Source organism: Herpailurus yagouaroundi, unplaced genomic scaffold, assembly GCF_014898765.1.
Source record: "Herpailurus yagouaroundi ecotype Mexico unplaced genomic scaffold, PumYag 210, whole genome shotgun sequence".
Lineage (NCBI taxonomy): Eukaryota > Metazoa > Chordata > Mammalia > Carnivora > Felidae > Herpailurus > Herpailurus yagouaroundi.
Genome location: NW_024412441.1, coordinates 20850315 through 20878118, shown reverse-complemented (window position 1 = coordinate 20878118; position 27804 = coordinate 20850315). Strand labels below are relative to the sequence as shown.

General features: G+C 46.3%; 1 protein-coding gene across 3 annotated transcripts in view; it reads right to left on the bottom strand.

The window, feature by feature from the left end:
- The window catches only part of NPAS2 (neuronal PAS domain protein 2), a 158792-nt gene that overhangs the window by 27615 nt on the left and 103373 nt on the right, over positions 1 to 27804 (bottom strand). For 2 of the 3 annotated variants that reach the window (XM_040454043.1, XM_040454041.1), the window contains exons 5-10: positions 25223 to 25312; positions 15009 to 15129; positions 13870 to 13983; positions 3033 to 3151; positions 2261 to 2343; positions 1390 to 1496 (exon numbers count right to left, since the gene is read on the bottom strand). In XM_040454043.1, the coding sequence (XP_040309977.1) occupies positions 1390 to 1496; positions 2261 to 2343; positions 3033 to 3151; positions 13870 to 13983; positions 15009 to 15129; positions 25223 to 25312 (634 nt within the window). Of the gene's footprint in view, positions 1 to 1389; positions 1497 to 2260; positions 2344 to 3032; positions 3152 to 13869; positions 13984 to 15008; positions 15130 to 25222; positions 25313 to 25850; positions 25944 to 27804 lie in introns of those variants that run through there. The other variant, XM_040454044.1, reaches the window with a different exon arrangement.

The following is a 27804-nucleotide window of genomic DNA, read 5'->3' as shown; positions in this document are numbered from 1 at the left end:
GTGATGTCCTTGCTGCTGTTTGAGGAACACACTTTGAGGAGCAAAGGGTTAACGTTTTAAAGATCAGCCTTAGGGGCACCTGGGTGGTTCAGTTGTTTTCGGCTCAGGTCACGTCTCAAGGTTCATGAGTTCAAGCCCTGCATCAGGCTCGCTGCTGCCAGCCTGTCAGCTCAGAGCCCATTTTGGATCTGCTGTTCCCCTCTCTCTGCCCCTCCCCCGGCTTGTGCTCTCCCAATAAATAAATAGATATTAAAAAAAAAGATCAGCCTTAGGTTCTGAGGATCCTGATGGAACTTAAGCCTATTCTTTTGACAAGAACAGCAGAGAAGGGAAAGTTACAATGGATACTACAGACAGGACATCTATCAAAATACAGTGTTGGTGGTCAATTTATGTGTCAGGATCCGTTATGATTAAACATTTTCCTGTTTAAAGCTAGAACTTGGCACTGAAAATATGGCTTTAAATGGTTAATTCTTGACTCCTCTTGCTAAGTGAGAACCCAGATATACTTGTAATTCTCCCTCTATCCCCTGCCCACCCCACAACATGGGGTACCTCCCCTACCTCCCAGCTTGTGGCCCTCTTCTGTGGCAGAGAGCCTTCCCAATCCCCTCCCCTAGCTGGGTGAGGAATCCTTCTCTGAGCACCCCCAGTATCCTCAACACGTTCCATCCAATGCAGTGACAGCATCCTATAAGCATCCATTAGACCTTGCTCCTGCAGAGCAGCAAGGAGATTCTGATCATCCTTATGTGCTTGGTCTAGCTCAGTATCTGGCCTGTAGCTTGTGACCAATATATGTCTGCTTACAATGAGCAGTGATGTGAGTTCAATAGTTTGTCTTTGAAATGTATTGCATAGGGCACCTGGGTGGCTCAGTCTGTTAAGCGTCCGACTTAGGCTCAGGTCATAATCTCACGGTTCGTGGGTTCAAACCCCGTGTCGGTCTCTTTGCTGTGAGCGTAGAGCCTGCTTCGATCCTCTGTCCCCCACCTCTCTCTCTGCCCCTCCCCTGCTTGCACTCTCTCTCTGTCTCTCTCAAAATAAATAAATAAACTTAAAATAACGTACTGCATAACTTAGAAAAAATGGCCATCATCACTTACCTTGTTTTCTTAGGTAAGATTCAACAGCTTACCTATCTAAAGGATACTGGGAAGGTGCTGGGGGGGTGGGAGGAGGGGGAACAAAGTCAATTCCAGGTAAAAACTCAAACCACAGGGACCTCTGCCACACTGGTACATCATTTTCGAGAAAACAAAGTGTTCCTCCTCAAAAAGAAACCAAGTAATAAGTGGACTTCCAGGGCCCAAGAATCCTGCTGCCGGGGCTCTGTGGAGGGTGCTGGGGGCCATCAGGCGCTGGGGCAGGGTGTGCAATACTCACAGTGCTGATGGCACCTGGCCAGGAGCTCCAGATCGTCAATGTGGTAGTAGTCATAGCCTGAGGTCCCCAAAACTTCAAAAGGCAGGTATCCTATGATCGGAGGGGCTCTGCCAAGCAACGGGGATAATTCATCAGAAAGCAGGTCCCCCTACCAGACTCACCGTGGTGGCACCTCAACACAGAGGATACAGTCTGCATGTTTCATGATCAACACAGAGACCTCATTTCTCAAGAACGATGGCAGGACAGTAATTTTGCAATGGTTAAAACCAGAGAGGCTGTGTTTCCCAAAGCGCTCAACCCTTTTGGCATTTATATATTCAGTTTGCTTAGCGTAACCTGCATTAAATAATAATACATTTTATCATTACCGAATAATTAAAAACAGCTATCGACTGGGGCAGTCCAGTCCCAAAGCTTAACAAAAACTTAAAGGGTGGGGAGGGGAGAGTTCTCATCCTTCAACTGTGAAAAATGTTACAGAAGAAAGAAAGAAGGCGAAGTTAAAGGGACAAAAGGGTGTTGAGAAAATTAAGACGAGGAGGTTCTCTCCCATCTGCCCCTGCCTTCCGGGGAACTGGAGAGGGTCCCGAGTGGGATGGGGGTGAGGGTATCCCAAAGATGCCCCTGGGATGTGGCACCTGGCTCTCCTGAGATGCTCTGGCCCAAACACGCATCATACCCACGGATGCGGCACTTGCAGTTGAAGGGAGGCCGCCTGGCTCTTGGCCGGGAACGATTTTCCCTGCTGCCAGAAAGCCCTTCTCCTTGAAGGGACAAGGCCCGACTTTTCTCTCCCAAGGAGAGCCTGGCTCATGCAAACAAACACTTGAAAAGGACCCAACCCAAATATGTTTTTCTTTTCACAAACCTGTGATCCAGAAATAAAAATTTCCATTCCAAGCTATGCCTTGAAGTGAATTCCTCTAAAGGTTCGTCAACTATGCACATTTCCTGTATTAGAAGGGAAAAAAATATTGCTTGGGGTGCCAGATGCTCACCCTAGGTTGGTTCAAGAACGCATGGTGGGTAACAGAAGTTAAAATCATTTAGAGCAAGTCTCCAAGTTGTGTTGGGCTGAAACTCATCATCTGTAGCTAATTTCAGTATTAGCTGATACTAAAATTTCACAAGCTGGGGAAAAATACCTAAGAGCCAAAATGCCACACCACTCCCTTCCCATTATCTGGAAGGGTGGTAAACATGTGGAAAATGGCTTTTCATCTGAATTTGAATGACTAATTTAACTCCGCATTCATGCCACGGATGTTAAAGCAATCACGGGTGAGAGAATACAGACAAGCCCTGGGTTTTGACACTTGGCCCTCACCTCGGCCTGCCCTGAGTGGTAGTAACGTTGGCATGAAAGGGAGGAGGATCTACAGAGTTGCCAATGAGCATCTCTGCAGGCTGAAGGGCAGCCGATGCTGCCTTCCAGCCAAAGAGCTCCTGGGAAACCAGAGTTAGGGCAAGGGGCATGCGGCGCAGTTCACAGGTGCAGAAAGCAGACATTTCAACTTTTCAAAGTCAGTGGCAACTTCACTGCCATCTTATTCTTTCCCATAAAGACGGTTAGTGAGCTGTAACTAAACATGACTCAGTTGTACTAGTTTCACACAACACGAGCTCTCCCAGGTACTTGCCTTTAAGAACTGTGGTGTTGCCAGACGAACTGTGGCGATGAAGCAGACCTCCTTTCCCAGCGGCAGCCGGCAGGGCCTTGAAAGGGTGCCGTCAAAGCCATTACAAGAGGGGCTAGGCACTGGGGCGGGAGGAGACAGGCAGATGGGTTAGCCCTGTGTGGCACAGCAGCCGACCCCGACCTGGCATCACTGTCAGTCAGGGCTTCACGTACATTCACTCTCTTCATTCGTACGACAGACACCTCCATGAGGGAGGGGCTGCTATTATCCGCCCTGCACAGGAAACAGGAGGCGTGGCCTGTGAGGTAACCTGCTCACAGCCCAATAGAGTTGGAATCCAAGTACCAGCAGACTGCCCTGCCTCCTGCTCCCAGTGGTCCTACAGGCACACAGACTGTTGTGCTGGGAAAAACATTTGACAAAAGGAGAAGAGAGCCTCGCTTTGCGGAATGGGCCCGCGTTCTCACTTCGGGGTGTGTTCCCTAGTCAGACATGGTTTCTGATACGATGGGCCCCCAGCATTTGTTGACCCCCCCTTTCTACCCCTGGCTCTGGCACAGCACACCTGGGATCCAAGGGCTTTCCGCCCTGAAACTCCACATCGGGAGCCAGGCTGATGCTGGGTTTGGCCAGTGCTACTGAGGAGATGCCCTCAGGATCCAGGGTGATCCCCAGGGGTACACAGTGTCCCCCACAAACTCACTAGTTCTGTAGCTCTGCACAGGTGACAAACCTATTCATGAGTATCTCATATTCTCACAAGTCTGGGAAGGTGTGACCTTCCTCATTCTACAGATGAGGCAGCTGAGGCCCAGAAAGGTTATATGTATTAACCAAGATGGCTCAGAATCGAAATAACAGAGCAGGGACTCTAACCAGGTCTTCCGTCACCAAGCCTCAAGTTCTTACAGGGCAGACGGGTGATTGCTCAGGGCTTGTGCCCACTACAGGGCTGAGAACAGGCCCCCGCACACCCTCCGGGGAGGTGCCAGCTGGTGCCAGCTGCCGTCTTCCCTGGGAGCTACAGAGATGACTTCACAGTGACTGGGGAGAACTGCTTTACCTTTTGGGCCAGGGAACAATTCTGCTATTTCAGGTGGAGTATGCTGGGTGGGAAAAAGAACCCTGTTAAGTACGAGAAAAGTCAATGGACTATGTATATGGAATTCTTGAACTCAGCTACACATCGGATTCCTTGGGACCTTTTACATGGCCTCCCAGATGCCCAGACGCCATTCTCAGATCAGCTGATCCAGGGACTCTGGCTGTGAAGCCCAGGCACTGGAGGTTTTAAAAGCTCCCCACACTTACTACCATGTAGTTAGGGTTTTGGATCATTATGCTAGATAATCTATACTACCTCTCTCTTTTTCAAATGTAGTTGATTATATCCTGAACTAGATCCTGAATTCTAACTACATTTCTGAACTTGTAGACTTAAACATAGTTGTGTTTTCCAATTTGAGAACATATAAAGCAACAGAAAATGAAATGCGTTCTAAAATGAAATCTGCAAGACTTTCTTTGGATTTTAGCTTTCCAATAATTTTTGTTTTATATGTTCGTAGGTTTCTAAGTGATTCTATAATGTGGTCTTCTATCCACTAACATGAATAAATTCATTTTACCAAACATATTCTCTGAATTGATTCACATAAATATTAATATAAATGTTTCCAAACATGAACATAAAGGGGCAAAGTAGAAAACAGTGGTCCCCGAGGAGTTTACAGCTGTCATTAGTTGGCTTAGTCCATTGTAGATTAATGTGGAGGGTGAGCCAAGGGACTCACTGAGGGGAGAGAAGGCAATCGCATAAGGGAAGGGTCTGCAGATGTGAACATCTGCATAATAAAAAAAGACATGAAAAAATCTCCCAGATGTGAAACACCCCCTCTGCTTGAATCTAAGAGACATCGACTGCCAAATAAAGACCTAATAAAATTCTCCCTACTCTTTCAGAAAACCTAGGCCTTCGAAGCAAACTTCCAAAAGGACTTCCTGGAAATTTCTAGAGAAAGTCTCTCTCATTTGTCTCTAAACCATGCGCCTTGCTGGAATGATCCTCTGGCTACCAAATTAATGTATTCTGTCAGTAAGTGCCTTCCTTGGTGATTTACCATGAGGAAGACAGGGAGACAGAAGGAGTGTGGGGGAGTGAAATACCAGCCCCTAATAATTTCTTCAAGGGGCAGAGACCACGGAAATTATGTGAATGTTCCGCAGAGCTTACTGCTGGCCTGGCTGCCTCCCAATGCAGTTGTGTATCACTCCTTTTATAACTTCTAAGGTTTTAAAGATGAAAATGCACCCCACAGGGGAAATTTCATTATTGCTTATAGCCTGTACTTGATAAGCTAGATACTTTACAGAGGGGCCCAGAACCAAGCAAACTCCTCTTCTAAATGAGCTTTCTCCCCCAAAACTTTAAGCGGCTGAGGGCTTGATCAAAGGTGATGGTGAATCAAGGATGAAAGTTGTAACAGAGGCCAAGGGGATAACCTTGGGGGAAGTCAAGGGGAAGAAGATACTTTAAACATTTTGCCAACCGCGATTCAAATGACTTTTATTCACAGCATGAGCCTCCTCACAGATTCCAGAGTCAACACATGAGCAAACTGCTCCCTGGGACTTCAGAGTAATATTTAGCACTTAGAATAACTTCTCTGGCACTTCTTATCCCAAGGTAGTTAAAAAACATTAATTAAGGATTTAATTAGTTGTTTCAATTTAAGTAATAGAAAAAACATATCTAATTACAACTGGCTTCCTGAGCCTCTCGGAAGAATTAACCAGTTGATGCAGACGCAGCCCTATTTATCAGATCTCTGCCTGCTTTTCCACTTCTTTCTTCCACCACTACAACACGCACACACGCACAGCATTCATGCCACAGATAAAAGCAATGATTTCTTGCTACATTTTTTGCCCTGAGGGTCATCTTACTTGAAATTGATCTTACTCTTGCCCAAAGCTAAAGAGACAGGTTTCCCCGTGGTAGGAACTGGATCTGGTAGTTCCCTGTTTCCCACACTGAGCAGGCGTCTTGTACACAGCAGGCGCTCAACATGTGTTTACTGAATGTGTCTCTGATGAGAGGACCTTCCATCTCACCCCTAAAACTACGGCTTAAGATCTAGCTGGGGAAGAGACCTTCTGATCCCAGCCTGCAACAGACACACAGGCCTCGAGACCCCACCGGGGGCTCCCCTTCTGCAGCCCAGCCTGGTGCTGCTGGGGGCTGGGTTGCTGTGGGAGGGTGCCTACAGAGCATGGTCCAGGGTCCCACCGGCACTTGGGCTGGCTCACTGCCCTACTGGTGCATTTACACTGGTCAGAAGGACCTGGGCAAGGTCTGCTGCAAATCAGTATATCGCAGTTGCCACTCGGTGAAAACAACACAAGTGCCCATATGGGTCTCAAGCTCGGAAACATGCAAGATGGTGCTCTGTGTTTAGCCTTCCTATTAAAACAGTCCATGGGGGTGATCAAGCCCTTCTTTGCTCCTGAACCTTTCATCACAATTTCAAATTTTAGAGACCCTGGAAGAATTCTGCCTTGGGCTTGCACTCTAGGGATTCTGAACACAAGAGAGCCCTGAGGTTCTCCAGAGAATAAGAGTGATTAAAGTCTGTCTCTCCTGGTGTCTGGGGTTGGCTTCCATCTCAAAGGTGACCTCTCAAGTCAGTCATGGAAAGAAGACAAGGATGTCTGAGAGGGCAGGGAAGTCTCCAGTGGCGTGAGACATGTTTGCAAAGGGGTGGGAAAGAATGAGGAAGAAGCAGAGGTGGGGATAGTGAACATTAGCTAATAGCAAAGGAGTAGAAAGAAATGGAAAAAGAGGTACCTATGGTTCCTCAGTACTGGTTCAGTCATCAGGCCTAAACAATTAAGTATTCTGATCAGAGATGGCCTGCTTATGATAAATTAGTTGCAACAGCTGTAGGAAAGCACACTAATAGTCTGCAAGGAGAGTGACAAATAGCTTTCTCAGCACTTCTTGGAACAAACAAAAATCAAAGCCGAAAGGTGTTCAGGAAGACATGAAACAATCAGTGAGGAGGCTTGCTGAGAGAAGAAAAACGTTCTCAAATCTCATTTATGATAACTGTCCAAAACGTCTGGGTTACAGTGTCAGAATGTTAAGGAAAAAGTGATTTCCTGAACATTCACGAGAAATCCTCTCCCTCTAATTAAGCACTATTTTCAGAGGCTTCCTTTTTCTCTTAGCAGTACGGTATGCTTTACCCGATGTGTTCTGAATAGCCAGGTTACTCGGTTCTTAGGACAGCAGCAGCAAAATAATCCTGCCCCGGTTTCTGGCTCAGAGCACCACCTAACTAGCTGGGGTAAGGCGTGGTTCCTTGCTTTCTTTCGGCCAGTTCTGTTTGGCATAAGAATGAACGAGGCTGGAGACAGGCTGAGAGCCACACAAGAAGGCTAAGGGTTTGCAATTTGCGAGATTGAAAAAATTACTCAGATGGGAAAATATACGTCTCAGTTAAATATTTCTTCTTTTCCTTGGTGTTTGTTAATAAAAATGAGTATTTGGGGGGGCAGGAGGTTGTAATGGCATTGATAAGATATCCACCAGACAGTTGTTGTGGACAGGGCCAGCTGATTTTCCCCCTAAGGAAAGTGGACTTTGTACAGGATGTTGCCCCCTGTCCTCCATCTGGATGTCTTGTACACATTTTTTGTCACAATTCCTGGACAACCTCTACGGAAGTGCCCTGCTCCCAGGCTGGAACAAGCAGGAAGATGTGTTTGTGTGACCATTCCTCACTGCTCCATTTTAATATGGGCTCTAGATGCTCAAGCAAGACAATGACCTTGGGTAACACCTTGTTCTTTATTGCATTCTTATTTCCTCCACAATTTAATCTGGCAGCAACAGCCTCTGCTGGAGAAAGATGTGGTACTTCCATGTTGGGGGGGGGCACTCTGCTTCTTGCTCTTGGGGGCCTGTGACAGATAGATGAGACATTCCTTCCCCGAGGCTGTCCTTCCTGTGCTAAACTCACATCTCCATTCTCAGTGAGATCTGGTGGGAGTGGATTTGTTCCCCTAACTGAGAAATCTCAATTCAGTTCAGGAAAACAAAAAACAAAACCCCTAAAGCCATAAAATGAGGCAACCTACAGAAATCCCACGGAACATACGGAATCAAGTGTTGTAAGCTAAAAAGCCTCCATTTCTGCCAGTATTTCAAATCTGGTTGTGTGGTTAGAGGCGAATAGGTAAAATGAGGGCAGGGAAACTTTTATACTCTGGTGTGTGGTTTCTGGAAAGCCCAGAGTGGAATGTTTGCTGAGGGTGACCTATTTGGAACCACACCAACAACTTTTGAAATACTGCTTTCTGGATTTCAGTCAGATGCACATTTAAATCCAAGTCTGGGGGAGGAGCAAGGGCTTAAATAGAGGATTGCCTTCTTCCTGGCATGAACTTATCTTTCAGGAACTGGAACCTGTTTACTAGGACCCCTGAAAGCAAAGACTGTTCATTACGTCTTTTAAAATCACGTGGCTGATTCCTCTCCAGTAAGAGTGGTGGGCAGAGCTGTGGGACTTGGGTGGGGGGTTGGGAGAGGCCCCAGGGGCTCCTCTATTTAACTGGACAAGGAAAAAAGATGGAAGGGTGTATTTGTTGGAGGTATTTTTAAACATCTGTTATGGGACAAACATAGCCCTGAATAAAGTAATTTCATTTCACCCCTCTTCTGGAAATGATGTGCAGAGCAGAGGTAGACCAGGGACTGTTGCCATCAGTGGTGATTTCTGGTGCTCCTGGCCACATGGCCAAGATCAGACAGTAGGCTTTTTATGGGAAGAGGAGGAGACATGTGGTTCCGTATTCCAGCTCAGATTCCCTCAGGAAGCTCTTCACAGACTTGGTTAGAAACTGTCCTGAAGTGAAACAGTTCTAGGAAAGCTACTTTCTTGTTCCATTTCCTGACACATACTTCTTCACGTTTATTAAAAATCTAGGTTAAAGATGTGAAGTCCCATCTTCACCTCCTCCCCACCCCAACCCCAGAACATCTGTACCAAATGATGAAGTCCGAAGGAGTGACCAAGATGTGCAAATGCTGAAGCAGAGGAAAATTCCATTTGGTGGAAGTATTTAGGTGATGGTTGCTGTGTCTGTGCAGCCATGGTGCATGGAGGGGGGTACAGAGGTAAAGGGGTAAGATGGCACAATCAGCTGCTGAATCCGGAAATGTCCCACTGGAGGGTTTAATCTCATTAACAAGAGCAAAGGGGCTTTTGTGCCTCCCCACACCCCAAATTCCTAACTTGACCTACTTATCCTGGTGACAGAGCCAGATAAAGTTATCTGAGTTAGCAGGCAAGCAGATGAGGGTCTTCATCTATGGGATTTAAAGGTCACCAAAAGCCCTCTCTGGATCAATGTCACCTGTCTTCCATGCCCTGAAGCCTACATGTTCCTCTTTGGGCCCTTTGGCTTAAGGCCCAAGGGTACCTACAGATGTGAGTTTTGAGTCACAGCCCGCACCTCTATCAGGCTCAAGGCAAACTGGTTGATCAGATGAACAAGAGGCAGGGAAGAGAGTGTGTCAGAAACACTACTGGCAGGGGTACCTGGGTGAGGGGCCTGGATAAGGACATCAGGGAGCACCCAGGGAGTCCAGGTGGGGAAAGAACTTGATGGGGGTGGGGGACACAGAATGGGGAGAGAATGGAGGCCAAAGATGACCATACACTGACCATGCACTGGTCAGTGACCTTCCAGTGCACACAATTCACAAATCACCATAAGTTATACATGTGCCAGTCTACCCAGCACATACCACAGTGGATTTAATCTTTGCATCAGATTAAAGGCCAAAGAAGTAGTGGGAACCCTCCTGGAAGCCACCCCTCCATCTCTGGGGTGGGCTTTGGGGTCAGTGAAGGAGAGCTCTATTATTAGCTCTCAGTTTTGGAAAAGCCTCATTTCCCTGTGAGTCAAAAGTCAGGTCTGAGCTGGACCTCTGTCCCCTACCACCTGTACATCCAGGGCTAAGATCTCTGAGCCTCAGTCTAGGCCAACGTACTTTTGTTGAGCCTTACTTATATACCAGGCATGGATTGCATAGGCCCAGGAAGGGGTGCAAAGAGCTCACAGATCAGTAAATGTCACCATCCTTTCCACTCCGTTATTGATAAAAACGAGAGCCTTGTATTTTCCTGACAGGTATCAAAAGAGAATGTGCCAGGCAATGCTCCATAAACTCAGCAGCCCTACAGAAATGATAGGACTTTTCCTGATAACGGACCAGGGTAGGGTTTCCTACATAGTTCTTTGAAGTGCGCACAGGGATTTTATTAAAATAAAAGCAATGTTCATAGTCATTTTTCTTCTACACATATTGCTTTGAAAGGTGTGCCATGCCTGGGGACTCAGGGAAGCTGCATGGGGTGGCTTGTGTACAAACCACATTTTGTACTCTCTGTATTTGGTGCTTTGACATTTGGGGCCTTGCTGACCTTGGAGAAACTGCTGCTTTCAGGGTTGGTCAATTCCTAGAAATAGGGTACGACTCACCTTCCAGTGCACCTTTCATAGGCAAACCAATCAATCTAGAGCCCACAGCCCAACCATATCCTTTATGGGGCTCTGACACTCTGGGCTACTATCCACTTGCCCTAATCACTCAGGTCCCTGAGAACTAGAGACAAACCCCTCTACCCAAGAGCCTACTAAAATTATTCAAACCCACCAAACTGAAGTCTGTTTATGCTGCCTCACTCAATCTTTTCTACAGAAACCACACTAGGAGGCTCCTGCCCACATCTCCTACTCGCCCTGCCTCTTGACCTACCCTGGTGCTTCCCCGTGTGGCCTCCACAGTGTCTTGTGCCCATTTTTAGAGATCTGTGAGCATAAACCCATTTGTTTTCAAACAAATCTTGGGTATCCTTAAAACAGCGTGGTTCACGGGTGCGGGACATCTGATGTGCATAGGGACGGACATCATGTCCCAACAGCATGCCCAGTGGCAGGGACAGGCCTGTGTGCTGCATCTACATGTTTAATTTCAACATAGATTTGCTTTGCAACATAGCAAAGCACTGGGGTTAAGGGTAGGAGTTCAGGGTTAGAATGTGCACTTCTGATTCTTATGTGCATCAGTTTCCTTCTCTGTTAAGATGCGACGATGCCAATGGTACCACTTATAAGGTTGGCGAGAGGATTCAATGAGATTATCAATGCAAAGACTGGGCCCAGGACCTGGGAGTTAGGAAGCACTCCTAAGGTGAGCTATTTTGATTAACCCATTGTCCAATGTTTATTAAGAAGTAAACCTACAAAATCAAATTTGAAGTATTTCTTACAGTATGTTAAACTCTGTTTTATAGGTAAAAAATAATTGAATGTTGGTGATTTCATAGGGTTCCATCTTAGAAATTCATTTCCCTCTGACATTTGTTGTGGTCTATTTTCATCCAAGTAAGAATGATATTTCAGGTTTTCCACAATTACATTTGGAGACTCTTGCCTCAGGAAAGCCCCCCTAACTCTGGTTTGTTCAACAGGCTCTGGAAAGACACTCTGGCACTCTTGGCTTTAAATTTTCCACTTTTCGATACTGTGTGTTTATAGCAGTAACAGTTTCCAAAAAAAAAGCAAAAAAAATCACACATAATTTCCACATATTCTTTCAGGCAAACAAACACTGTCTCAACGTGAAGTGAAAATAAAGCTTTGCTGGTTAGGAAAAAAAAAACCCAGGTATTCACAATGAAGTCTGCCTCTTTCCTTGAAACCCTTTAAAATGTGATAAGCGACAGGAAGCTTCAAAGTGATATTCAGCAGCATAGTAAGGGAGAGTTGTGGAAATGTAAATGAACAAAGGATGGGACTGCTGCTCGGCAGCCAATCACAGGTCGGTTCCTTAATTAAGCGGTGCGCCGTTGTCATGGAGACACGTGGGAGCAGCATCCCAGAATTTCCACAGTCTTGGCACTCCGGGGGGCCAGGGTGCCTTCCCCTTCCTCGCACGCAGACACATGGGATGTTCTGCTATTCCAGCAGCTGGCACGATGGCCACAGCACACATTTTAAGCAAATTGCAAACCAGTGCTTATATTAATTCAAGAATAAAGCTGTAGGAAGGAGCACCATTAACGTGAGGAGTACCATTACGATTCCTATGGAATGGCACTTAGTATCACAATAGGGTAGTGTTTCTCAAAGTGCATGACCCCTTTCATCAGAGCCCCAAGGTTCTTTCCAATTGTACAATCCCAGCCCCACCCTCAGATCTCCTGAACTAGAATCTTCATTTTAACAAGGTGCCTCACCCAGTGAACTCTGCACCAGGGCTGGCATCATGCTGGGTGTTCTACCAGGCGTCTCATAGGTCAATTTCTTGAGCTAGGCAGCCCAACCAGCTACCATTTACTTGTGTGGTTCATAAAACATTCATCTCTTGAGGTTTAGGAAAGCCTTTCAGATGAGTCGGGTTAGGCACGGTCAGGCTTTGGCTTTATCCTGTTTGACCCAGATTTAGGGCCCCACTTGTGAAAGCTGACCTGTCTTCACTTCCAACCACTTAGGAACCCTGTTTGGGTAGGTTCCCAAAGGGCCCCAAGTTAGCCAAGGAGCCCATCATCCAGGCACGGGCCCTGAACGTTAGGCTTGAAAATCACTTCGGCAGGACCAAAGTGTTTAGCATCTAGTTCAGGCTTTTAGACAAAGTATGTATATTTATGCAAACAACATACAAGAGAGGATTGTTTGAGGGGGAAGGAAAGATCCTGGTTAGCTTCAGCATTAGGACTCGGGGCCATTATGTTGGCAGATTCTAACGGAAACTCTGGGTCTAATTTGGTGGGTAAATGGACTCCATCATGGGTCCAGAGGCTGCCCAAGCAGGGGAGCCATCAACTCCCTGGTGTCTCCACCTGCCCACCCATCATTTCTGTGCCTCATCTTCCTGTCTCTTTTCCTTTGGTATTTTTCTCTTTTCCTTCCCTCTCTCTCTCCCATCCCTGTCAACTCTTCCTTCTGTTTTTCCCATCTTTGTGGTTTTATGAAATGTCAGATCATTCAAAGTGGTTTGTTTTGTGTTGAGGTTTGAGGAGTGAAGCAAACAAAAGGCAGGCCTTTCTGTGCTGGGCTCCACAGTGGGGCTGTGGGCTGGGGACTGTACTTCGGAATTTCCACCACCAGGCCTGCCTTCCCATTTTCCCAGGGTCAAAAGGGAAACTGAGGGTGTCAGTCTAGTTTAGAGGTACAACCAGAGCTTGGACCATTAGTTATCTAGATAATTTCAGAGAGTAAGATTTTACACTTGGCTAATCTGCTTCATAATCCATCCAAATGTGGATTTTTCTGGCTCCTCATAAAACGGCCACTTTCCGTGCATTAGGGTCAGAGTGAGCAGAAGACCTATGTGCCAGACCCATGAGAACATGCTCACAGCAGGTTCTGGAAAAAGGAGACTAAAGATGCAAAAACCAAGGTTATGGATCTTCATGTCACAGTGAAGCCCTGTTTGGCTGTGTGTAGGCTGAGCCTGTTCTTTATTAACTAGAAGCTGTTTCCCACAGTACAGAACTATTCCATCAGCCTGAAAATAAATACACGAATAAAGTGCATTTCAGTGGGACTTTGTGCACCGGCATAAACAAGTGTGGGAGTACGTTCTTCTCAAACGGGAGACAGCATTTACGAGCACAAAATGCATCTTGGGAACACGAAAATCCAAATGCAAATATGAAAAGCACGTATTCTCACTCCTCCTCCCTCAGGGATTCTTATGCCCCCGTGTGCACGTTTGCATGATAAAAGACACTGTCGCAATTATATGACAATTAAAGCTTACCATTGTTGTAAGAGCGAAAATTTCCTACAAATTTTATGTATTCATAAGTTGGAAATTCCTTTGGGTTCAAGCTGCCTCTGAGAAGATGGCAATAAAACTCTAAATCGTTGTCAGCTGGGCCGTTAAAGGAAAAAAAGAAAAAGGAACATGAATATGACACAGATTCTAGACTAAACAAGTTTATCTTTGTGTAACTCATGGGCTTTAGTCTACACATGGCCAGGACATTTCTCTCATTATGACTGACTTTTGGACATGGTTTTATAACCTTTGCAGAATAGGGGGTTTTCCCCCATAGTCTATATGGATATTTTTGCATTCCGTACTTCGGCCCAATTAGTCTTAATTTGCTCCCAGATGTCTGTGGTTGCTTATGTCGGCATTGATTAGTTCTGGTTGTTTTCATATGGTGTATTAAAATAAAGCTGCTCATATAGAGCTGCTCTCTTTAATTTAATCTTTTCACAATGCTTTGAAGTAAAATCAGATATACAACAGGACAAATTATTCATGGAAAATGGACTAAGGCTTGAACAAGCACGAGGCACTTGCGTTACCTCCATCTACGTACATGGTTCAGCAGGCACCGAGGCCGCCCTTTCCATCCAGGTTGCCAATTTTGAGAAAAACTAAAATTCCATAAAAACTGGAAACGTATAGAAATAACCAGATGACAGCCTCGGGAGAGGAGAACTTGGCGTTTTGACCTAATTATTCAGTTTTCAGTTGGATACTTGGTTATTATATACATCTAGCTTTACAGTGCCCTCTAAAATAAGCAAGTCGACTGTTCCCTGATTTTTTGCAGTGTTGATTACCAAAAGACTCTCATGTTAAAAAAAAAAAAAAGAACTTGTATCACAGGCAAAATGAATTCTTATTCTTAAGCACCATGCTTTCAAATTTTCCACAGAGAAGCTAAATGCCATATGATTCTACTACATACTACTACTACATAAAACTCTAGTTTTAGCTTTAAATTTCAAATAAAATATACCTCTAAGGACTTTGGAAATACTCTGAGTCACAAGGAAAGCTGCTCTTAAAATTAGTTCTCCCTCTCTTAATTCATGCTAACCTCCTTTCCAAAGTAAAATTCTTATCTTTGTATCTTGTAAAACCAGTAAAGGTAAACTTACATTTTAAGTATTCTGGGGAGGGGGAATCTGTCACAAGCATATGGGAAGAGAGCATTTTATAAACTTCTGAATGTTCTTGTTCTGGAAGAAAATTTAACAAATTCTGATCCATGACATCTGACTGAAAAAGAAAATAAAGAACAAAGGTACACACTCAACGAAGATGAAAAACAAAAGCAAAACCAAAACCTGGACATTCAGGACCATTTAGAACTGATCTCTGAAATGAAAAGTCCAAGATCTGATTTTCCACAAAGACTCTCAGTTCCATCACTCTGTAATCCTGGATTATAATCTAGAACATGTCACTTGTTCCAATGCAAATGTGCTATGGTATTGCCCAAGGGCCCACGAGAAAAGGTAAGAGTTAAATTAGACAAATATGCAGACAGTCCCACTCTTCCTGGAGGAGCCCCACCTACCAGCACTCCTGTGTTCTGGCTGGGGCCCCCGTGTGAGCCCTGTCACTCGTGTGAAGGGTTGTAAAGAATGTGTGGGGTTCCTTTTCTGACCCCCATTTCCGAATGCCTGCTTACTTCTTAAGATCCCTCCAATCGAAGGAACTGCACTTTTTTTCTGAGTGCTTGGGCAATGTGCATACAAAATGAATAAGATGTAGAGTCTAGATATAGCATTGTCCAATACAACTGTCTGTGAAGATGGAAATGATCTATAATGTGCGCTGTCCCTTACAAGAGCCACCAGCTACGTGGCTATGAACACTGAAATGTGGCTGGTAGGACTGAAGACTGAATTTTTAATTGTATTTAATTTTAATGATTTTAATTGGAATTTAAATAGCCACATGTGGCTAGTGGTTCCCATAGTGGCTAGTGCAGGTGGAAGCTCACAGAGGAGAAAGAGAGAGAAGACAGGCACGTCTCTTGCTGCCTTAGTCTCCCTCGATAAACTCATGCTTTCATACATTTTTGAAACACGACCTGCAAACACTCTTAAATTTGTATATCCAGGCAACTCTCTGTTGTGTGCCCCTGAGAAGCTGAGATTCACATGCATACCTAATGTCCTCATTCTTTTGCACCCATATGTCCTCTTCCCTCGAGCTCAATGTCCCGATGCCCGGTATTGCCAATTGGTCACTTGCCCATCCCAGACACCCTGGTGGCATTCTCAACGTCTCCCCTTCTCACCCTCATCTTCACATCCAAATGATGTTCAAGTGCTGTGAGACGTTCCTCCCTCAAATTCTCTCAGATCTCCTCACTTCTCTTTATTTCCATGGCCTCAACCCCCAGTCTAGATCACCATCATCTCTTATCTGGGGAATGAACTGACCAAACTGGTCTTCCCACATCAACTTTTGTTCCTGTCCAACTTATTCTCCATCAGCAGCCAGAAGGAGCCTTGTATCATCAGATCAGGTCACCCCCTTGCTTAAATCTATCTAGCGGCAGGGCACCTGGCTGGCTCAAGCCGTACAGCATGTGACTCTTGATCTCAGGGCTGTGAGTTTGAGCCCCATGTTGGGTGCAGAGCTTACTTAAAGACAAAACAAAACAATACAAAACAAATCAAATACTGTCAGTCAGCTTCCAAATGCTCCCATGACAAAGTCTGAACCTCCCCATTCACTTCTGAGGCTGCGTACTACCCACCCTCTAAACTCCCTTCTTTCCAGTCTACCAGGTTTGCTCTTCCCCATGCTGCACCCTGAGGCTGGGACATCGTGCACTGCTCCTTTTGTCTGGCTAACTTTTGTGCATCCTTTAGGTCCCTGCTTTGAAGGCACTGCTTCTGAGAATGCATGCATAAATGCCACCCTGACTGCTGTGGCTCTGGCCTCTGAAGCCCCTTACTGTGTGCCATACTGAAACCGCTGGTGAAGGGCAAGTCTGCCTAGACCACACTGGCCTGTGTCACGACAAGGTGAGGAGAACCCTAGAGGTTGGGACTGAAAGCTGGCCCTACCCCCTCAGGGCTGCGCTTTGCTCAACCCAAAGAGAAGGAAGCCAGGAGCTACTGGTCAAAGGGCACAGAGCAATCACTCAATGGATGCTCAGTGTGATTAAGTGTTTAATAACCCTTTAAGAAAGTTCTTGAAGTTTTCTTGTTCATTCACATGCTGATGTGTATCCTCTGCCTGCCCCATCCAACAGGAGCCCCAGGAGAGTAGGGGTCCTGTCTGCCTTCATCTTGATATGCCTGACATCTAATGGTGCTTGGCCTTAGAAAAAAAAATGCATTAACTAGCTGAAAGAAGTAAAAGGAGTAAAAACAAGACACCCCTAGAACACTGAGCTTGGTGTGCTGAATCCAATCACAAGGACCGAGAGGCTTTCAGGGAACAATTCCCACAGGCAGGGATCCTTGAGTGGGATCTGGGGGACAAGATGGCATCTTCAGGGCAGCCAGGGTGCTCTAGGCAGGGGGCACAGCATGCACAGAAACATCACAGGGGAGGGAGGAGCAATGGAGGCAGGGGTTGCAAAGGGAAGTGAGGCCAGAGCAAAGAAGGTTGCAGAAGAGAGAGTGCCCTGTCCTGTGTGCCTGGGATGGGGAGATGGAACCCACTGAGGGCCTAGAGGAAGGCACTGTACCAGTGCTTTAAAGAAATCCCTTAAGGTTTCTAGTCTGAGGAGGGAGGGAGCACAGGAAACCAGGCTAGAGATGGTCAGAGTCTGAGTAGGCACAGGGAATGGGGAGATGTAATGCACAGGAGAAGGGAGAGTCCAAACAGGTCATTCAACAGCATAATCCACCCAACACTGAGGGCTACTGTGTGCCTGCCAGCCACTGCCTTTGGCACTGGGAAGAAACACAACAAAGGCAAGCCCCTTCCCTCTTGCAGCCAGCATTCTAGAGGCTGTGAGGAAGGGAGATACCAACTTGGTGGCTGATGAAGGACAGGAGGAGGAAAGGGAGGGACTCCCAGCTCCATTGCACCCTGGCTTGGCTTGATCTCTATTGGCAAAGACTCTGCAAACCCTTCACTAGCCTGTGCTATCATTTTCTCATTCAGGCTTTCTCCAAGTTCCTTCTGATGTTCTTGATTTTATTGTAAGCGCATTCCCTTTAGTTTTTTAGATGCTGACTAATGCTCAAAGACAACAGTATTCTTTCTTCTTAAAGACATTTCAGATACAAGAAAATGATGACGAAGTCACTCCATGGCCTTTTCTTGGAGAGCCAGGTGGAAACCCCTTCCCCTGATGTATGACAGAGAGCAGGGTTACAGGGCTACCTGACCTTGTTGCTCCTGTGGAAGGCAGTTGGCAGGTCACAGGGCTGTGGGGGCACCTCAGGCTACAAGTTCTGCATAGAATAAAGGTGAACCCTGGATGGAGATTGGTGGGAGGGGGGAGGCTGTGAGGATTATGAGTCAGTACACGCACGAAAAGGGCTCAGAGCTGTGCTTGGCACAGAGCAAGTTCTTTCTCTCTTCACTGTTATATTACTATTATGCCATTTCAACATGACAACCAACACAAACAATGATAATTTGAAAATTTAAACCCTAACGCTTACCGGAGAGTAAATTATATATGCAATTGAACTGTCCCTTGAATGAGCTGAGCTCTGCTTATTAAAATGACAGCAATTACAGAGACAAGGGAGGGCATTTGCCATCTGCAGCTATCTTCATAGCTGAATCACAGTGTCTAGAACATCATTTACCTGTTGGAGGTGGAAGGTTCTCATTCTCAACTTACTGGGATGTCCTTGGCTGCTTTATCAAGAATCTTTACCAAGAATACTTTCAATACGAATGCCTATTCCTAAATTCCAAATTGCATATCTCCCATGTTTCTTCTTGGGGCCCCATGGGGGCCTGGGGATGATCTGGAAGCGCTTCGGGAGGCAGTGAGGCATTTTCCTCTCTCCCTACAAACCAGCAGCACCAGATTAGTCCTACCCAGCAAAGTTAAGTGAGAGCCTGCACAGGGAGCACACAGAGGGTGGCCAGCTGAGTTGGAAATGAGCTGGGTGGACACTCTGTCCAGCAATGTCCAAAACGGGCCCTGGCAGTTCTGGCTGGAGACGTGTTGGCCACAATTGCAAAGGGCAATTGTGGGAAGTCCTGGAGAAGCTTCATACTGCGAAGAGGCAGGAATGAGCTCAGGGAAGCAGTCAGGCCCTTGATCTCCCTAAGGGGCCAGGAAGCTGGAAGCATAGTCGATATGCTTTGATGCAATTTAGATTCGGAATCAAACTGATGGCCAAACAGTAATGCTTTCAGAAGACAGCACTGCAAGTGGCTTTGACCTTAGAGTAGTGAAGAATTAATTAGGGTATAAAAGGTACCAATTATGAAGAATCTCTATTCATGAAAAGAACTGAGAGAGGGAAAGGTAAGCCACAAAATGAGAGAATATGTTTGCAACACACACACCATGGTGTTAAGTCCTAAAATTAAGGTTCAGTGTTAACTGCCGCCTCGTCACCTGGCAAAATCAGGAGGGCCTTGATTTTGCACAACTGAAAGTTCTCCTTCACACTCTGGCTCCATGGATAAGGTCCCCTAGCTAAACAGTGCTCCTTATCAAGGGGGACAGGCACAGTTCTTGCTCATCCCTGACTAGAGGGTTTAGTTCCCTGCCAGCCTGTGGAATTATTCAAACAAGCCAGTCTCACTCGTGTGGGGATCAGGGAGTACCTCACCCCCTTGTTACTATGAAGCCTGCTTCTCACAGCCCCTGCTGGTTCACTGTTCCAGAGCGCGGCCCTGTGTGGCCGTGCGTCCTCGCCCTCCAGGTTGTAAACATATGTGACTTAAACAGCTATTGAGCTCACGTGTCCAGTATTGGGTGTTGTGTGTTCCACCGAACCTGTATCCCTACGGCAGAGTGAGTAGGAGGCAATTCAAATGACCCCTAACACAGGACGAGTATTGAGAACATGGAAAGAATGCTTACAAATCATTACAAGAAACAAACTAGACAATCCAGTAGGAAAATGGCAAAATACCTGAACAAGCACCGTGTTCACAAAAGAGGAAATCCAAACGGCTAACAAACGTATGCAAAGATGCTCCATCTCATTAGCAATGGGGGAGAGACACAAATCAAAACTCCATGAGATGCCCTCATGCATTAGGTTGGCAAACAGTAGGAAGCACGACAATCCAAGTTCTGTGGCATGGAGCACTTGGAACTCAACTCTGCGGGTGGAGGGTTGATGGGTGCAACCACTGTTAGCGACCTGGTGTTACCTAGTAGCGGTGAGGGTGTACCTACTCTATAATCCAGCAATTCTACACATAGTCCCTATAGGATGCTTGCAGATGTCCATCAGGAAACACACGCAGCGTGTTCACAAAAAGCCCTTTCTAAGACTTCCAAGCTGGAACAGATGCAGAAATTTTAGCCCATTCCTCCAGTGGAATACTGGGCAGCAGTGAAAATAAACCCATGACAGCCACTACTAACGGTGTGGGATGGATGGATCTCATAAACCATGTTGAGCAAAAGGAGTACATTTCCTATGGCTCTATTCTACATGAAGTTAAACAAAAGGTAGTACTGAATTACAGTGTTCAGTGACAGAACTGAACTACCACAACTTGGTAGAACTGCAAAGAAAAACAAGAAAGCAATGATCTCAAAAGCCAGGAAGATGGTCACCTCTGGCTGGAAGGTGGGGGTATGATGGGAAAAGAACAGACAGGAGCTTCCACGGTCCTGGCTATATTCTGTTTCTTCACCTCAGTGACAGCTACCTGTATGTTCCTGTTCACTTTATCGTCAATTTAAAAACTGAATCAGGTATGTTTTATACATACTTTTGCATGTATGCTTTATAAAAATCAAAAGGCACATTAAAATAAAAACAATCTAACTGGTGACCTGGACTCTTTCAACCTGTGACCAACTCTGAGCTGCATGTAGCCACACCTGCCACACCCCTCCTAGACAGAGGGACCCCCAGCTTGGCCCCCACCAAGAGCCACCTTTGACCAGGTGACTGGGATCAGGTAGGTTCTTCCAGCAGGTGAGGGCAGGTGGAGGGGGAAGGGGAAGAGCGATGTTTCCTGGAAGGTGTTTCACGGACTTGCTGCTACATTGTGTGGTAACACAGCCCAGAGCTCTGTCTTTCCTATTCATGACCTCCTCTCCCTGCTGTGACCCTCACCACGGGAATTTGTTCCCTTATTCCACTTTGATCTTGCACTGCTTGCTGGAGCTTAGGAGAACCAGCATTCCTCAGAAGTAATTTTTGGTCTGTAGATTTCTCCAACTTTATAATCACTCATGCCCTAGATTATCTCCCACTGGGGAAGTGGTGTTGTCCACGCCCATGTTTCTCACTTCTGAGGCACTTCCCAGAGCTGTTTGCAATTGCTCCTGAGGTAGCAGCCCCATTTAAGACCTCAGCCCATCACCCAGTGAACACTTAGCCACATGGGGTCTGCGCTCTGGGCTAGAGACAGGACTTCTGCTTTATGGGCCTAGCATGATCCCCCTCATTCAGCAAACATTGCAATCATTAACAAATCAAAACAACAACCTGGGAAGATTTTTTAGAAACTCAAACAAAAGTCCAAACAGGAAACACAGATTATGCCTGCTTTGAGTCTCTCATTTGGTTCTGCCTCAGCCATATGATTCTTTCCCAAGTCTGTCAGAGGCATGTGACTTAGAGTCCCTTAGATCTTTCCTGGAAAGTTTTCATTTCAGAAGCTCCCTCTAGCCCTTGGTCTTCCATGTGCACACTCGTCCGCCATGCCCATGTTTCTTCTTTGACCACCTGTGTTCGTTAATTCTAGATACTGAAATGTACTGGTATCGCCACCACAGGAAAGTTTTGACTTTGTCTTAACATCATTTTCTTCTTTGAGCTATTTTCTTCTTTTTTTCTCTATCAAGTTGGGAGAGAAAGTTCTAGCATGTTTCAGCAGAAGATTGCTATACAGAAATCTATCACGGGAGCTTTTGCCATGTCTGAGTTTCTGGTAGTAGGAAGGGGACAGAGAGACTATAAACCTGACAGTCTCGAAATAGAAAGGAATTCTTGCTGCTTTTTGTCCCCCAACCTTCCCAATCATGGATGGGCCTCCAATCCCAGGCCACGCAAGCGATAGTGGGACCTAACCCCTGGTGTGCCAGCCTTTGATACCGATGGGGACCTGCTGCCGGGGCCCACAGCCTCCTGCTCCCTGCCCACACTGCGTCTCTGTTGGACGTGCCCTCCCTCAATGGCCACCTCTCCCACGAAGACTGACCACTACCTTTCAGTTCCCCATCCTCTCTTCTTAACCAGTCTCCCTACCCTGAGAGTACACCGAACTTTACTCTGTCTTATATAGAATTCTGAGTAGTGGTTAAGCAACCAATCCTGGAGTCAAAATGCCTGAGTTCAAATTCCAGCCCCACCACTTACTGGCTATAGAACCTGAACCTCTGTGTGCCTTAGCTTCCTCATCTTTGAACTGGGGTAAGTACCTATCTCACAGAGTCATTGTAAGAATTATAAGGGTAAGGAGAGCGAATGTGATATAGCTCTAGCTCTGTGCCAGGTACTAAGTGCTTTACACATATTCACTCACGGGAGGCACTCTTAGTGGTGCCTGGCACATAGTAAGTGCTCAATACTTGTTGGCTATTTTCCGATTAGTCCCTAATGGTTTTACAGGTGAAATCTCTCAACAAAACTGCAAACCCTTAAGGGAAAATAATCTCATGTGGGCCTTTCGAAAGGCTGCATTGTCTGTGGACAAGCTGTGGACAAGTCCTCGGCTCATGCTGAGTAGTAACTAAGTCAGACTCAAAGTGAATTAAACCAAAAGCGGAATTCCCAAATGACAACTCCAACCCTTGGCATCAGGAATAACACCGGAGCCGAGTAGTGATGAGCTTGGGCTCTGCAGGCAGTCATGTCTGGGTTAGGCCCTGCTCTACACTTCACTGGCCGGGCCACCTTGGGTTTCCTTCTTTGTAAAATAGAGGGGATAGAGGTATTCTTGGATGGGCTCCTCTGCTGAACCAGCCGGTGACTGATTGGCACCTGGGAAGCATCCATCCTTAGTCTCCCTTGTCCACCCACGAGAACAAAGATGCAAGCAAAAAAAAAAAAGAAGAAGGTGATGCTCTGGATAAAAACTGGATAATGTAAGTTAAATAGAAGTTAAGTTTGGGGATTGCCCATCCTGAGCTCACCTCCCCTGGAGAGATTTTAAGGGCTGACTCTATGTGTGTCTGGGTGTGGTCTGTGTATTGACAGATGCTCATGATTCATATGAGTCTCTAGCATTGATAAGCCAGAGACAGGGTCATTTCTGATCCTTCCAGAGTTACAGAATCATTCACATAGGTGGTCCTAAAATGCTCCGTAATTTCAAATCAGAATTCCAGACTTACTTTCTGACTCCCCTCTGTCATGTATAGCAACTGGGTCATTAGATAATTACTAAAGCATAAAGCAGAACAGAGCAAATCCTATTTGCCCAAACATCTCTGGGCTCCTGCATCTCATTCCTGGGTCATTAAGGAGGCTCCATGTCATTGCTTTCAATCGGTGCCTGTCATGACCCCAGTCCATCCCTTCAAGACAAAACACAGACTCCTCCGAAGAAGCACCCCATCACTTCTTTTTCCTCAGCCACCTCAGATCAGCCCAAAGAAGCTGGGCTGATTTGGTGGGATCACTTCTGTGTTCCTCGTATCGGCCTCATCACTATTCTAGCCTCAGATAAAACCAGGGTGAAACTGTGCTTTTGTCTCCTTGGGACTAAATGAGAACCAGCCTCTCTGACAGCTATCAAGAGGAGATAGCCCCACCCCCCCGCCACCCCCACCTAATTCACTTGGAGATGGTGCAGGGAGTGGGCCAAAACACAAAGGTTAGACAGATTATGGGGTAATTCAAAGGCATCTGCCTAGCAAGGTAAAAACTGCTTTTCTGGGCTATGTCACACAATGACCAAGCAAAGGAAAAATGTGGACAGTGGCTTTGATCTCCACACAGTGTCATTTGCAGAAATGATAAAATGGGGAGTGGCTTCCGAGGACAAGCATAACCCAGGACAGCATGGAATCCTGGGCCAGTAGCAAAGCTGGGTTCATCACCCCAAGGAAGCAGAGCTGCTCACAGAGCAAGGCCACGCTGCTCTCTGTCAGGTGCAGCTAAGGAGAAGCGGCCATGGTCCTCCAGTGTCTTCCTAGCCCAGGATTTCCTTTGTACAGGAACTAGGGGAAGCAGTTACCCTCCTTATCACATCTGCTGGCCACCCACCCACCCATGTGCGGGGAGTGGGAAGTGGTGGGGTTAGGTGGTCTGGCAGGGCTTGTTGGGAGGAGAGAGAAGAGAGGTTTTTATCTCATTTGGGATGCTCCTGGTAGAGCTGTCATTCAAGATCACACTCTGTAGGAATAAATAATGGTGTGGCAGGAAGTGGAAGGCCGGCCAAACGCCTTTGAGAGATCCCCAGAGGTGGACCCTCCACAGGCTAGGTGCTGCTTGGTGAGTGGGGGTTAGCAGGGTGCCAGGAGGACTTATGTAGAGAGGAGGAGGAGAGGGAGAAAGGAGGAGAGGCAAAGAGGCAAGAAGGTAGCAAAAGAAGGAGGAAGAAGGGGAGGGAAGAGCATCTAGGATGGTTTTTGTCAAGCAGCACCCACCCCCACTCTGAGCCTCCACCTGGCTCCCCTGGACAGCAGGGCTTGTCCTGCTGTCCACACTCTTCTCATTCCCCAAGGCCTCCCTGGTCCAACTACATCCTCTCAGAATAGTTCAACTCTCCCCCCACCCTCCATCCCCCCATCACAGATCCCTTACTACCATTAAGTGTCACCACCCACTTGTGATCTCAGACATGTCCTCAGTGATCCCCAAACCACGCCCCATCACCATCCATCTGTTGTACATTCCTCCACCAGCTCTGCTTTGACCCAGGAAGTCGGCTTTTCCCTTGGAGGGACACCCATCAGCCTCGGTACAGGCTCTAAGATCTGCTAACTGTGCTGGGACTCTCTCATCGGTTCAGCTGCTGCATGGTTTCTGGGCTACAGAGGGTGAGGACCTGCTCCCATGTCCCCCTGACAGGTCGGGGTTTGCCAAGATCTTGGTGCCTCGCTTGTTCCAGAATGGCACATGCCTGCGTCTGCCCTTCCTCTAGAAGGGAAGTTCCTGCTGAGAACACCATTAGCTTTTCTTACGCACACACCCCCTCATACCTACGTCACCCCTGATCTGAGATCTGAATGGTTCTCAAGGTAAGATGATAATGTGTACTGGCAAAGGTCAGCAGAGCAGACACTTACCGGTAAATGCCCCAGGAGAGGCGTGATACTGTCTGAAACATAGAGGATGCTGCCATCCGTGGTCACTGCGATGATGAAGCCGTCTAACGCCTGCGGAAAATGCAACAGTGGAAGGCTCCTTAGCCGTGGTTTTATGGAGGAGGATGTCACTGAAGCAAAGGACCCCCTGTCACGACACTGACTTTGTGGTGTAACTCTTAGAATATTCCCACAAATAACCTCGCCGCACTTTTCAGCCTCGCACAGGAGGATTTCGTACGCGGATTCGTCTAGCCTAGGCAAAGTGCTTGCCAAAGCAGTAAAGGACTCCCTGGAATCCTACCTGTTGATGTCATGAGACAAAATTTAGCCATGGAAACTACCTAAGTAGTGTTTAATGATAAGCATCCCGTTGGGCTAAATCAGAAACACCTCAATTACCGTTAAAAGATGTCAGTGATATTGTATGGTTCCCATCCCTCTACCCTCAATATGGCTTTGAGTTCAGCAGGAAACATTTACCGGAAGATACTGGACCTAACAGATGCATTAACAACTGTCAGTCAGGGTCAACCTCTGCCTTCATTCATTGCCATAGGAGGAATACCTCCTGGAGGAACTGTTTGTAAAGAACATTCACATTACTTACTGAGTGTCTACTGTATGTGAGGCATGCTGCTGTAGATGCTTCTGATAGGAAAGAAGGGGTGGAGGCTGCCAATGTCTGTCTGTCTTTCTTTCTTTCTTTCTTTCTTTCTTTCTTTCTTTCTTTCTTTCTTTCTTTCTTACTTTCTTTGAGAGAAAGCGCAAGTGGCGGAGGGGCAGAGAGAGGGGGACAGAGGATCCAAAGCAGGCTCTGAGCTGACAGCAGTGAGCCCGAAGCAGGGCTTGAACTCACAAACTGTAAGATCATAACCTGAGCCGACGCTGGAGGCTCAACCACCTGAGCCACCCAGGCACCCCAGCCGTCAACATTTTCTTACAGACACCTTTGCGGTTTTGTTTTTAGATTCTTTACTGGATTCTCATGATGCTTTCATAAGATATGCAAGGTGATTTCTAAAATTCAGACTATGTAATTCTGAATGGGGTCCTCTTGGCTACGGGCTATATAGGTGCCCAGAATAGATGTTAAAGATTAAAACAAAGCCCATCTCACCAGAAAACAAATCTCTGAGGGAGTAAAAGGCTCAGGTGGATAGTTACTGTAAACCTATCACTGTTGCTTTATTGACAGTATCTTTGAAGTAAAATCTTCTCTGAATGTGAGGATTTTTCTGCTTTAAAGGGGGAAAAAAGCCACACTGAAATATGTGCTTAGAAAGTTTTGGAAACGTTTTGTATGCATTCAGCTAGTTCCTCCCGGGTGTTACTGGAGGTCTGCACTGCCAAAAGGGCATGCATTGTCTGTTAGGTGGGTGCAGCTAAGTGCACTGCAGCAGGAATCAGAAACAGTCCGCTAACTGCACACAAGAGGCACTGTGCCAAAATGGGAGGGAGTTCTCTTCACCAGGAAAATGCACACTAGGGTCATGTGTTATTTTATACTTACATATGGCAGTATATAAGACTGAAAACTAATATAAGGCATGTTTCTTAAGGACCTCATCCTTTTGGATTACATCAGTGTTTTTCCATGAGGGGCAAAGCGACCCCTCCCCCCTGCCCCCATTAGGGACATCTAGCAATGTCAGCAGACATCACTACTGGGGTGGGTGCTGCTTTCATCTAGTGGGTAGAGGCTGAGGATGCTTTGAAACATCCGGCGATGCACAGGATGCTCCCCCCCAACAAAGAATGATGAGGTCTGAGATGTCCATAGGGCCGAGATTAAAAAACCCCCAATAAAATTTATGGGTCATGGTGAACACAGAGGTACATCCTGGTACCTTTTGTTTCTTTTCCTAATTGGTTTTTTTTCCAGTCATATTTTCAGCCCTCCTGGCGGTGAATTTTACAAGGTGGGGCCACTGTTGAGGATGTCAGCTGGACCTTTTAGGAAAAAGTGGGGCAGAGTACTGGGAAAATAGAAACAGTACAAATGATCTTGCACAGTGAGCCCAAGCCCCTCTTGGATTTGTAAAGCATGTGGGTGTTAAAGAGCTGAAGGTATTTATAGATGGAAGATAACTTTCATCAGCTTATTGGCGTTTCCCATCCAATGCGCAAGACATGCGCTGAGTCACTGCTTGGAAAATGCTTGTTGTGGTGTTAGAAGGTCCCCTCAGTACCATCTGAGTGACTCAACACTCTGTGACTGGGAAGTCATGCGTCCCTCTCAAAGTAAAGTTGACTGTGAGAACAGCTTCGGGGACACCCAAAACGCCATAATGGCCCAAATTTTATACCTGCCACATGCCAGAAAGACCTGAAAACACCCCTTTATGTCAATTCCTGTGTCTGATGCTTCTTGTGTTCCCTGGGACAACCTCTGGGCTATGAGAAAAGATCACTATAGCTTTTCTGAATAAAATTCAGAAGAAGTACTACAAATTCCTTAATTGCCAATCAACAAGAGCTTTCCCTTCTTTCCTTCCCTTCCTCCTTTTCTTTCTTTTCTTTCTTTCTTTCTTTCTTTCTTTCTTTCTTTCTTTCTTTCTTTC